The 14,280-nt window shown below is 39.2% G+C and overlaps 1 protein-coding gene across 1 annotated transcript; it reads left to right on the forward strand.

Moving 5' to 3' along the window:
- Positions 1–2,212: 2,212 nt before the first annotated feature.
- Positions 2,213–4,443, forward strand: cxcr4a (chemokine (C-X-C motif) receptor 4a). Its single transcript, XM_053638005.1, has 2 exons — positions 2,213–2,265; positions 2,467–4,443. Exons 1-2 carry the CDS (start codon positions 2,251–2,253, stop codon positions 3,544–3,546), a joined length of 1,095 nt encoding a protein of 364 aa, XP_053493980.1. The 5' UTR covers positions 2,213–2,250; the 3' UTR covers positions 3,547–4,443.
- The last annotated feature ends 9,837 nt before the right edge of the window (positions 4,444–14,280 follow it).

Below are 14,280 nucleotides of genomic sequence, written 5' to 3' on the forward strand. Positions count from 1 at the left end.
TCATTTCAGCAGCAAACTACATCATTTTTGTATGTTACTATTTTTCCAAACACATTTTTCAGCAAGTTTTGCAACTCTTTACACAACATGGCTCCATATGAACTGAACCATTTTTTAGTTCGATGCACTGAATTTTTCTATTCAACACACATGTCGTGTTTCTGACGATTTATGGTTTTCATAACTTAAAACAGGATCCGCGTTAGGTATCAGACAATCTCCATATTCTGATATAAGGAATAAAACAATCAGTGCTGTGCTGTTATGGGAAAATAATCAACAACACACTGATGTGATGAAACAGAGTTACAGTTTCCACCACAAAGTTGATTATTTTCCTGTAACAGCATGTCCTGAAGTGTTTTATTCCTCTTACACCACAGCAACTTGCGAATGATTATTATTTTTTTTTATTAAAGACCAAATGCCATATTTTTTTATCTATTTACAGTTACATTTAATACTCTAGAACATCTGCAAGCTATAAACTGTCGTATCTGAACTTTGCTCACCCTCACCAGCATGTCTTTTCTCTCTCTCTATCTCTCTCTCTCCCTCTCTCTTGGAGTTAAAACGAAAAAAGCTTGTCATGTTACCGAGACACCGCAAAGAATCGTAAACTTCTCTGTCCTGAATACTTTTGAAAAAGTTACAGCTTTTACTTCTGACTGTTACAAAGCATTGACACTGGAGACTCCTTCCATACATGTTAAATAAGCACATTTCTATCTACAAAAAGCTTCATATCAACAGTTTTTAACCTCTTCAAGTGGTTCATATACAGATAATGACATATTTAAATATGCGGTTATAGAAAATTCATCAACACCTTCTGACCAATCAGAATCCAGAATTCAGCAGCACAGCGATATAAATATGGTTAATATTCAGGTATGTGAGATTCAAATTGCTTAAAATAAAGATGTGTATACATGTCGAGTCTCTTTTACTACAACAAGCAGAAGTAAGTGATGTGATGAGCAATCCTTCAGCGAGTCTCTGATCTTATATGCATTCTTAACATGTTAGCACCCATCTGAGAGGCCTTAGCATGATAAAGAGCACCCCTCATTAACACACACACACACACACACATACACACACACACATAAACACACACACACACACACACACCATACGACGGATTATCATACAATGTGTCTGAGATGAGTGATTGAAGAGAAAGAATCTGTCACTAACATTTCCACCATTTCATCTGGAGAAGAAGTGTAATTGTATTACTTTGCTTAAAGATAATCATGGGACTTTCTGTCTCTCCAACACCCACACACACACCCACACACACACACACACTCACACACACACACACACACACACACACACACACACACATACACACACACTCCAGTGTGCCCACACACTCCTTAAGAAGCCCTGTATGTATGTATGGTGTACGTATCTCCTGATCTTTAGGATAACGAGTGACACTTGTCACATCAGAGACACATCTGTCAGGATTTTATAGCATCAAACACACACACACGCACACTTAAAAATAAGGCTGTAATATGTTACAGTACTGTGCAGTAATGAATACACAGTGACAGTGAGTTTGGTGTGTTTTTCTTTCCTGCTGGGTAGTGGGTGCGGTTTGGGTGGAAACACAGCTCTTACAACCACAGCAGGACAAAGCAGCTATGGCAGGACAATTTCTGGGGTTTTTTTCCCCCCTTAACCAGTGATGGACTTAGCACTAGGCAAATTATATATATTTTTAACTATTATTGCTAAATAATGTAAAAATTTAAATAGCGATGTTAAAACACTGAAATTATTCATATCGCTGGTATATCTATCTATCTATCTATCTAGTTTAAAATAACATTCTGTCAGATAAGCATATTAAAAATTTATATATATATATATATATATATATATATATGCGTGTGTGTGTGTGTGTGTGTGTGTGTGTGTGTGTGTATGTATGTATGTATGTATGTATGTGTGTACCTATCTACCTAACTATCAGTTTGTTTTCTTGTCCTTTATTTATAGCCTGTGCTGGATATTTTTCTGCGCATCCAAATAACAGCACCTGTCTCTTAAACCGAAAACAGGAAAAGTGCGCTTTGTTAAGAAAACGCTTTGTAGTGGCTCGTGTCTGTGGGCGTGGCGCTGTGTTAGTGGGCGGGGTTTCGGCGTAGCGAGGCGTATTTAAATGTAGTGGCGAGGCTGTGGACAGTCAGTGAGACCGTGAGTGTCTGAGAAAGGATTTATCAGAGCTGGAGGATGTCTTATTACGAGGTGAGTTTCATGCATGTTGTGTTTGATTGTAAAACTGGAACATTAGGGATTTATATACAGATAAAGATTAGAGTGAGAGAAGTACGCACACATGCTCTTATTCATGCACATGCTCTTATTCATGCACATGCTCTTATAACCTAATAACCCTAAAGTTTTTGTTTGTTTGTTTGTTTGGTTGGTTGGTTGGTTGTTTTGCAGCACATTATATTTGGGGATGACCTCGTCAGTGATAACCAGACCGACTTTGGTTCTGGAGACCTCGGCGCTGATATGGAGACGCCATGCAACCGCGAGGGGAACCAGGACCTGCAGAGGATTTTGCTTCCCACGGTGTACGGTGTGATCTTCACGCTGGGGCTTGTGGGTAACGGGCTGGTGGTGGCGGTGATGGGGTGCCAGAGGAAGTCGCGCACCATGACCGACCGCTACCGGCTGCACCTGTCCGTAGCCGACCTGCTGTTCGTGCTCTCGCTGCCGTTCTGGGCGGTGGACGCGGCAAGCGGCTGGCGCTTCGGCGGCTTCATGTGCGTGCTCGTGCACATGGTGTACACGGTGAACCTGTACGGCAGCGTGCTCCTGCTCGCCTTCATCAGCCTGGACCGCTACCTGGCTGTTGTGCACGCTACGAGCAGTCAAGCCACGCGTCGCCTGCTGTCCGAGCGCGTGGTGTACGCGGGCGCGTGGCTCCCCGCGGCGCTCCTCACTGCGCCTGACTTGGCGTTCGCGCGCGCAGAGGAGGTCGGCGGCGTGGACGGGACGCGCGTCGTGTGCCAGCGCATCTACCCGGTTGACTCGGCGCTCGCGTGGATGGCGGCGTTTCGCGCGCAGCACGTGCTCGTCGGCTTCGTACTGCCTGGCCTCGTGATCCTGGTCTGCTACTGTGTCATCATCGTTACGCTGTCGCGCGGCTCCAAAGGGGCGCAGAAGAGGCGCGCACTGCGCACCACCGTGGCGCTCGTGGCTTGCTTCTTCGCCTGCTGGTTGCCCTACTGCGCGGGCATCGTCGTCGACACGCTCCTGCAGCTCGGCGTCGTCACTCACAGCTGCGCGCTCGAGAGCGGCCTCGAGACGTGGATCTACGTCACCGAGGCGCTCGCGTACTTCCACTGCTGCCTCAACCCGATCCTCTACGCCTTTCTCGGGGTCAAGTTTAAGAAGTCGGCGCGGCGCGCGCTCACCGGCGGACGTGGATCCAGTCTCAAGATCCTCGCCAAGAAGAAAGGAGGCATGTCCTCGGTGTCCACGGAGTCCGAGTCGTCCAGCTTTCACTCCAGTTAACGCTCAAAAAACATCACGTGAACTTCTCTTAGCTTAAAAAAATATGTAAATATCCGTATGGACTGAAGTGACTGAATGAACAGGCTGAGCCTGTGCTCAAAATGACTCTGCCAGGATTTTAGTACATTTTTGTGTCATGTTGCATGTGTGTTAAATTGGTGTTATGATGCACAAGAACATCACGAGTTAGCAAAAAAGCATCCAAATATAATCCATTCATCTATTTTTCCATGATTTAGATGGACACTGAGTGGTCAGAAGGCTCTGTTATCACTAATCCAGCACACTTTTGTGTCATATTGTGTTTAATGTGTTATGATGAACTGCACAACATCAAATTCATCCATCTATCAATCTATCCATCTTAACCTTTCTGCATGTCACATCTACATCTATATTACTGACTGCTTTTCATGTTCTTTGTTTCCTTATTTTGGGTTAGATTAGTATGTGCTGAACACACTGGTTGTGTTAAAAAAAAAAAAAAGATTTCTGTTTCACAGGACGCACAGATGTGTTAACAAAATAACACCTCATGTTGTTTTTCCTCACGTCTGTCTTGACAGCATAGCGGATGGAAGTACCAGGATCAGACCTTTTTATTATTTTGTTTGTGTTATTGTCTCTTATTGTGATTCTGCACTTATGTACATCATGGCTCTTATTTATTGTGTTTACATATTTGAGCAAAAAATATATATATATATCAGGACTGATGATGAATGGCAGTAAAGTGAGTGAGTATTAATGTGTCAGAATTATGCATGTTGTTTTGATATGAGCTGCTGTGTATAGCTGTGTTTTGGAGTCCTTGTAATAAATAAACAAATAAATTACAAAAAGGTGGGGTTTTTGCCTAGTGTGTGCTTGTGAAATCCTCTTGCTCTGCTGTCTACACAATCCTCCTGAAAAAAAAAAAATTCTGATCATGTTCATAAGCACTGGTGATGAAACCAATGCCTTTTTTTAGGCCACCTGTTTTGAGCTACTGAGGTGTCTCATATTCATTTTGTGGTTAGTGACTAAAATCTGAAACACTCTCTCATACACAAATACACACGTGTAAAAACAAACACCTCCACCATCTGTGCAAAAGGTCTCCAAAAGAACTGTGTAGACTATTCAGAAAATCTAAACAAGAAAAACAAACAATTCAATTGTTAAAATAATGAAAACTTTTTGTTTTTTAAATAAGTCTACTCATCTACAGTCACTTAATAATCACGTTATTGTTCTTAAAATCAAAGATAACCATTAATAAAAAAGCAGAAGTGATACTAAAGTGATACAATTTATTTCCTCAGCTCAAAGTGCAATGTATATATATCAAAATAAATAATCAGGTAAAAAAAAGTACAGCTTCATGTCTTTAGTCAAATTAATACAGCCTATGAACTCTTTAGATTTACTTTACATTTATGTAAAATGTGAAACTGAAAGACAAAAGTCATCCATTAATTACAAATCCCAATGATTTCAGGTCCTGATGGTAAATTAGCTCCACTTTCACTAAGAAACTGAGGAAAACTTTAGCTAAGGCTAATTAACAACAACAACAGAACCTCCTCTCACGTCGATATCAATCTGCACGTTTCCGAAAGTGGATTATTCCGTGTATAGTCATACCTCCAGTGTAGTTTTTAATCAGAATAGGGTCACTGTTTAAAAAATAAAAATACAAGATTTCAAGTATATAAAGTTGTAATATTGTAGTTTGAGAATAAATTCATAATATTTTGAGTAAAAAGTCATGTTATGAGGAAAAAGGTTCAATATTAAGAAAAAAAGTTGCAATATTTCAAGAATAATGTTATAATACTACGATAAAATGGTACATATTTACCATTACTGCTAAAACGCAGTTGTACTATTGACCTCTAATGGCACTGTGCAGGATATTTGATAGCTACCTAGCCAGAGAGATAGTCTATTTCCAGAATAAAGCTGCATTTACGGCATGTCGTAATTACCGCAATTACAAGATTCCGACATGTAGAAAGTGTTCACGTCCTCGTAGCACTCATAATTATTACAAGTTATAAACTAGAAATTTTCTGACAGCTTCGACTTGTACCACCTGACTGCTGAAACGTCATGCAGAAACACTCAAAATGGCGGCGGCTTCAGCAGTAAAATGTAGTTAAGTCGTTATCTCTTAATATTTCCGTGTAATAATTTGCATAATTGACTATTATTAATGGCTTCTTAATACAAGATTAATCTGAAAATAAACGAAAGACATAAACTACAGTTTAATGTTAGGCAGAGTTGGAGTTTTTACTTAGGTTTGCAACAACACATTACCAACGCCTGCATTATTAATAAACAACATGTTATTGTAATTATGGTAATTCCAACATGGAGTGAACGCAGCGTAAACAAAAGTAGTAACTTGTAAAAGTAGGCGGGGTCACTGTTTTTATAGAGTGCCAGTAAAGTATTGTGGATGCATTTGACTTACCTGGGAAGTGGGAGCTCAGAAATACGGTGATTTCTAGCTACGAAATGGTGGAGGTGGGACACCTGCAGATACCTCCATGTTTCTCTTTTGTTAGCAACAAGCTAGCCGGCTAGCTGTTGAGTGTTGTATAGTTTCCTCATCAAGACACTGAGCTGTAGAGTCAGTGTTATAGATTTAATAAGCGAATATGTCTGTATGTTCACTGATCTAAAGCTTGGTACTACAGTGTAACTTATTAATGGTAAGACGTGTTGCTGTGTTTACTGTTCGTGCCATGAGCGGCCATTTTGTTTTGACGTTACTTGCTGAAGGGGCATTTTCTTTGTTTTGTTTTGTTTTTTTCTTGGTCAGCGGTCGCAAAATTACAAGTTTCAACCTTTAGTTGAATGCAGAAGCTTTGTTCCTTACCTCTCAAATGTTAGCTAGCACAATGATACAAACTAGCTCAATGCTAATCACTAGCTCACAGTATTATCTCATATCTTAATTCAAACTGTTTGACGTCGATTACTATGATTAGCTCTCATTCTCACCGCCACATCTGTTTCTAGGTTTGTTAGGAATTTAGTTTGACTCCTTGAAGCTGCCCAATGCTAAAACATAACCTTATGATGTTATAAACATACGATATGAGAGAAATGTTTAAAAATTTGTCTTTTTGCAGTGAAAGGTGGTTGAAAGGATGAAAAAAGGACACCATTTTCTTCATGAAGTTAGTAAAGATTAAGGATTCTCTTCATGGCGCTGACAGGAAATTTGTCGGTCCTTTAGTCCTTCATATAAATACTGTAAGCTCCGCCTACCAGCCCTGACTGAAATCCCGCCTCTCGTGCTTCTTCTTATGTTATTCTGTCAAAAGCGCACCATTTTCCTTTCATGTCCCCCCTTTCCCTTACTTCACATTTATGCTGTGCTACATACAGTCATACGTATGTGAGGAGTAACACACAATGGGGCGGGGCCTGCTGTTAAAAGAAAATAATCCACACCCAAAGAGTTTTGTTTCTCTTATAGCCTACCACAGCAATTTGTAAACGATTTCATTGTATAATGTATTAAAGATTGACACGTCATACGTTGTATCCGTTTCATAGTTATGTTTAATGTTGTGGAACATCCACGAAACAAGTTCACTTACATTCTAGCAGCTATAAACAGTCAACAAGACAAAAAAATAATGCAGATTGTCATGTTACCGAGAAAACAATGCCCTGATACTGGAGACCATAAATGTTAATAAAAGTCATCTAAATAAGTACGCTCACACCTTTATACATCTAAACCACACAGAGCCGTCATGTTTGGTCTTGTTGTTCTCCCTCTTTGTTGTTTTTTTCATTCTGGCACCACCTTGACTTATATACTATCGATCACAGATTACACTCCTGCGCCCAAACACATGTATGCACTGACTCATGTCTGAAGTGCGAGTTCATATCAGTGTGAAAAATAAAAACTACGATCTGAAAGATGCATAACGCAAGAGTAGATCTGTGACTCAGGAAGCTACCCGAGGTGAAGTCCCAGTGTTCTGTAACAACAGTTGACGTTGAAGTACCTGATGCTTTTGAGGATTTATTATTTTTTAAAATGAAAACGTACAGAAAAGTCAACACGTGAAAACTCACTTGATTAAAGTGTGTAGTTCTTAGACATGTTTTTTTGTCCTTCACACGTTTTTCACATACAGTATATCGCAATGTGCTTTGTTTTTATCACACAATTCATGAATCATTAAAATGAGTCATTTTCAGATGATTCATTTTAACATGATCTGACTGGCCGCTTAACATTTCGTATGTTTGTTTCACCTTAATTTTATTTACATTTGATTTTCTTACACAATTATTCATGTATTTTCATATACAATCTTTTCCCATGATTCATTTTTTTCACGATTCATTTATAGTCAAATGTGATTATTCCCCCCCCACATAATGTTATTTTTTTCCACGATAAATATTTACACATTTTTTTCACGATTCTTTAATTATATATTTTTCCCACATGCTTCATATATTTACAAATTAGTTTTTTTTTTTGACGATGAATTTATTTTCACGTATAATGTTTCACATGATTCATTTAATTTCACACATGATTCCTCCTCACAATTCATTTATTTTTGTGATATTTTTGCCACATTTGTTTTCATGTTTCTTTTTCCACATGGTTAAGGTTTTTTAACGTGATATTTAAAAAAGTTTTTCTTGTGATTTCACACATAGTGCACGTTTTCAGATGTGATTTTCTCGGATGGTGCATTTACTTTACTTTAATAAAGCATCCTATATTATTCACGTGATATCACGTGATTAGTTCACGGGAGCAATTTCAGGGTCTAATGGATTGAAATGCACCTTGTGAAAACATGTGAAATGCACTTTCATATGTGATCACATTATTCACAAACTCACATCTCTGTTTGTCATTGCTTTCAGAGTTTTAACCACACACAATTATTAAAAGTTTTGAAATGTCAAAGTCTTGATCTTGATCCCCCACCACACACACACACACACACACATACATATACACACACACGCACAGGTTCCAAATGAACCCCTGAACTTTTGAAACACAATGAGTGAATGCATCATGGCCGTCCTGAGCCATATTAAACGCACTCTGCATGTCAGTGGTCACTTGGCAGGGTCGTGTTTCACACACACAGGGGGGAAATGCGTGAGAGTTGATCCATTGAGAAGCAAAACTCACACTTGAGCACAATGGAGGCCGACACCTGGCCTGGTCCACTCAATGAGCTGCAGTAATGGCCTGTAATGTGGAGTGTGAAAGATTAGCATGTCTGAGAGTGTTAAGTACCCTGTCGGATTCGGACTCCCTCAGGAGCGCTGGGAGAGAGTTTTAGGGGGTAGAGTTTTAAAAGTCTGAATCCAATAGCAGGCTTTATTCATCAAAAGTTAATACAAAATGTGCTAGGTCTATTGATTTTAAATGAATAAGTTGCATTAAATAATTAATTAATTACTAAAGCATTGCATTTCTTTGCAACATTTCTGACACGGGAAAGTCTTCAGGACAGAAGAAGTTATATGCTTAAGCTGGTAGCGCGAGAGAAACAAGTAAGACTGGTGAGAGGACATTAAACCTAACTACAAATGGATAAAAAAGTATGACGTTATTTATTAATGAATGGAAATTGTAACTGTTGAAAATTTGCTGTGGTATAAGAGGAATAAAACACTCAGTATGGTGCTGTTGTAGAAAATTAATCAACTCTGCTTCATCACACCTTCCCGCCGTTGACGATTTTCCTCTAACAGCACGACACAGTGTCTTTAATTTTGTTTAATTTTCTTTTTTAATTAAATCATTTCTGCTGCTTTCCTTTTCACATTTCCCCCTCCTCCTTTCCTTGTAATAAAAAAATACACAACAGAATATATTGATAACAAATCTCTTATTGTCCTCTGAAAAATGAGAGGGTGGAGTTATGGTTATGGTTCAGTTATGGTTCAATGTTCTTTTATGAATTTCTCGACATTAAAATTAAGAAAACGTGATTAAACATTTTAAGTTTTCAGTTTATGTACTTTTTTTGGTATTCTTTATGACATCAAATTATAATCTGATTGTTCTCGTGATATAGTCAAATTTTTCAATTCCGATCCAGAAATGAGCAAACTTATTACAAATTAATAAGTTAATTGCTGACAATGGGTCCATTTTTGACATTTATTAACGACTAACACTCAATACATAGCCTGAAATATTGCTTTTCAGCCAATGAGATCACATGGTGTAATGATGAAACGATCTATCAGTCTGTTTTTCTTGCTCTCCAGAGGTCCACACACACACAGGGAAAAGATTTACCCTCACCGCTGCAGTGTGGTCTGCGTGTGTTTTTCCACTTATGCGCCGGGGAAGGGTTAGAGGCTAAAGCTATTGACATCCACAATGCAGGAAACAGCCCATGTCAGGGGCCATTAGTGGCCAGTCCCAGTTCCTGTGACCCTGACAGGCGGAGAACCCATACCAGCCCCCCTCTCACCCCCACCACGACCCCGAGGTGGCCTTCGGACCTCTGCGTGTTTATCCAAAAGGATTCGGGGTAATGAGGGCAGGCGAAGAGGCGAAGCTGAGATTATTTACAAATGTCCACCAGTTTGTTGGTGGCACGATGCAACACAAATGCTACAGCATTAACACACAATTTAACAAGAATGGTGCAACATATACAACAAACTCAGCCTCACCCAAAAGATTACAGTAACATAAGTCACACAAACACACACACACACACACACACACAACTCACAGGATTTATCCCCCTCCCCAGGAGGTTTGTTGTGCGATTAATGTGTGTGTTATGTGTTATTTTAGGGGAAGTATCTGTTAGGGAGACCACTTCCTGTTGGAAAGCCCACTGGGACAGCAGCTCTAGCTGTGAAAACACTTTAGCAGTCTGATTCGAGCTCATGTCCCATCTCTCACTGCATAACAACCCCATCACCACCACCACCACCACTACCACCACCACAACCACAGCGAAACCGGGATAAGACCTAGCAATGCATGAACAACACAAGCTACAAAATTGTCAAACATGAGCTTGCGGTGCACGTAGTACAGCGGGGTCCAAAGTTCTGAAAGTGAAAATGCTTCTATTTTGCATTGGGTTGTTATTTATCAACAACAAAAATGTTTGAATCCATAATCATATAAACAGCCCAGTCTTGTCGAATATGTCTAATAACAATGTTGATGTTTCACAAAATGGTGGCATCCACTGTAATTAGTCTAGGCTACGTGTAATTACAGTGTAATTTCAGTTGTAAGTCTTTTATAAGAAATTTAACAACACATCCCTGCTGAAAAAAAACCCCAACACAAAGCAATAGAAACCATCATAGAAATTCTAACTGTTTCCACTGCACATACCATTACAAACCATCAGCTAACCATTAAAATCATTACCATTACCATTACTGGTTCTTAATGGTATCTATTAGACATATCATGCCACCAATAGAGGGTAACAAGTTACCAGTAGAGACACACAGGGACCATTACAGTTTCCATTAACACCAATACAATTCCCAATATAACCATTAACCCATTAAAATTCTATGAGGGTTTCTATTATTTATTTATTTCCAGCAGGGATCTAAGGGAAATGTTGATGTTCCAGTCAGATTTGTCTCATTGTCATTGTCAGTTTTTTGTATAAAATACATGCTAGCTAACAAAATCGTTAGCCTTGATAATTAGCTAGAGGAGGCTCATATACATAGTGCTCATATTTCCCAGTTGCTTAGGGTATTGAAAATACAAAATCCATTGTTGATGTGATAAAATCGAGCTAGTTTACCGATCAGTTAGCTGGCCATGGTAATTAAAGTTAGCAATATCATGCTAATCATGATGGCAGAAGGCAGAAGGCTTTCTCCAAATGATATGTTCACGCTGATAAATCTGTTGGAATCTGTTGCTAGGTTATATAACTTCATTTATTACTTACATAGATTAAAATAACACGTTTATTCGGCACGTGCAAGATTAACAAAGCAGTTCACTTGGACCAGGTGTTAAAATTTATCAAAAGATCAGTCGTTTCATCTTCACTGTAATTACTCACAGGATAGTTTTTAGTTGTTTTTACAGAACACCTCCATTTAACAACACAGCATACAGCCACAATGTCCGCCTCCACTTATTAACCACATTACATCTCGCATGCTTTCTGAAATATCTTTTGTTCGTATGTTTTTAACGCACTGTTTACTTTTCGTAGCGCCAAGACTTCCTTTATTTCTTTCGAATTATATTAACTTATCTTTCAGGGATCGATGCGATTTCCCCTGAACAAAACACACATCTTATTCAGTCTTATTCAACTTTCTACAAGCATGGGTGTTTTTGAAACCCCCTAATTTTTTGCTTGTAAAGTTTCAGTTTTCCTGATTTCATTTTTGTGTGAGTCAGTATTATAGAGTGTGCGTGTGTGTGTGTGTGTGTGTGTGTGTGTGTGTGCTTGGTATGGCAGTTTGCCATGATTTACGTCCCTCAGTGACAAAAGCTTAGAAAGTGACGGTTTATTGATGAGGTAACGTGTGTGTTTTGTTGCTGGGAAATAAACCCATTTGGTTGAAGGTAAAAGTGAACAGCGATGGGGGAAATTCGGCAATAAAACAATTAAAACCTACAAGGAGTTGGTAGTCTGTAGTTACCAAACTTAAAGAATCTCAGAACCAAAAAACATGATGTAAAGTAAATGGTCAAGTCATCTTGGATGACCAAATCTGATCTCTCTCACTCTCTCGCTCCCGTTCCCTCTCGACACATACACACACACACACGCACACATATATATATATAAATATATATATGTGTGTGTGTGAGTGTGTGTGTGTGTGAGTGTGTGTATGTGTTTAGCACAGCCTTAAATTTACAATTTTTCAATGTAAAAAAAATTTTTTGACAGCACTTTAGCATAATGCAAAGCCCATGAAGTCAGTTCGTGATGTTAGAAAATTAATTTCACAATTTTACACCAATCACACCTGAAATTAAAGGTGACTTCTTATGATTTTCAGCCATAGAACCTGTGTGTTAAGCTAGTTAGATAACATACCTGAAGTTGGTTATGTACAAAATCGTGATTTATTTGGTACTGTCGCATTTTGACTAATTAGCTTAAATACCTACAGTTGAAATCACTGAAATTTGACAATCTGTGACAAATACAAGCTAGTTTACTGGCACTCAGTGAGACACCTATCTAAAGTTAGCAATGAACACAGATATTGTTTAAAAGTTTGTTTACGAAGGTTTCACTCTTTGCAATTTGAAACTGAAACAAGTTATGATGCAGTGTTGATGTTTCCCAAAATGGCTGCTTTGAGGTTGATGCTTGCATTTACATTTACATTTATGGCATTTGGTAGACGCCCTTATCCAGAGCGTCTTACATTCATCTCATTTATACAACTGAGCAGTTGAGGGTTAAGGGCCTTGCACAAGGGCCCAACAGTGGTAGCTTGGCAGTGCTGGGATTTGAACTCACGACCTACCGATCAGTAGTACTTTATTTGTTCTCAAAACTACTTTATTTCTTACTCACTTAGTCTTTTCTTTTCCAGAAAGTCATCAGACCCCCTGCGTATCAGTGACGGCAGACTGTTTGTGAACAAAGTATTTGTGCCGAGTCGCTCGAGTAGCTCGGGGAAGTGTCCATCGCTGTCTCCTTTAATCAATTTAAAAGGTTTACTGGAAATTTATTTTAAGAAGAGAGAGAGAGAGTGAGAGAGAGCGAGAGAGAGAGAGCGAGAGAGGCATAATTTACGTCTTATCTTCTCCAGTACAAGTCACACCCTGCATGTTTACGCTTGCCGCAGATCTTCAGCCATTCCAGCAGCTCTTTAACTCTGATTAGCCCTCGTTTAGGCTCAAGATGAAAAAGCAGCGGTCGGCTTTCATTTGTTCTTTTTGCACTCTGGCAATCTGAGAGGTTCTGCCACAGGCCAGGCCTTTAGACTCTCCTGAGCAGCTTTGTCCAGATTAGACGTTTCAGACGCCGTAGTCAGAGCTTTGGGCTGGACATGAGAAATCTGATCTGGTTGGTATGTGTTTGGAGAGGGATGGGGTTTGGGGTTCGGGGTTCAGGACAGCTGGACTTTTATGTATAAAAAAAGTGATGAATGATAGGATTAGGTAGGTGTGAATGTGTGTGTGTGTGTGTGTGTGCGTGTGTGTGTGTGTGTGCTCTAACTTAAGGCTAGTTAGTATTTAGAGAATAGTTGATATGGATCATTTTAAATGAATTGAAATCAATAAACTTTCAGACTTTAAACTTTTCCAACTTTCTAATTATAATCTAAATATTGTGGTAATGTTCCATTGAGGAATGTGAGATCTGTCCATGGTATTTATTATACAAGAAATCAACTTTTATAAAAGCAGGAATGCTGCTGAGTGCTAAAGTTTGTACACCCTTCAAGAAAACAAAACATAAACATTTATACCAAAAAGACATTCAGTGCAACGAGTAAAAATAAGTGCTTAGTTAAAGAAAACACAGACACACACACACAGACCTTGCTGACAGATAGGCAGGTGCTTGGACACCTGCTGTCATGGCAGTGGTCTTCCTTACACCTGCAGTTTCCCTCATGCACCGCTCACTTCCTCTGAGACTCACACACACACACGCACACACACGCACATGCACACTGTGACAAAAACAAGACACATTTCCTTCTCGCACATACTCTTATTCTCACACAGTATTTCCTTTTTGACTTCCT

The sequence above is a fragment of the Ictalurus furcatus genome, chromosome 12 (genome assembly GCF_023375685.1).
Source record: "Ictalurus furcatus strain D&B chromosome 12, Billie_1.0, whole genome shotgun sequence".
In the NCBI taxonomy this organism is placed as follows: domain Eukaryota; kingdom Metazoa; phylum Chordata; class Actinopteri; order Siluriformes; family Ictaluridae; genus Ictalurus; species Ictalurus furcatus.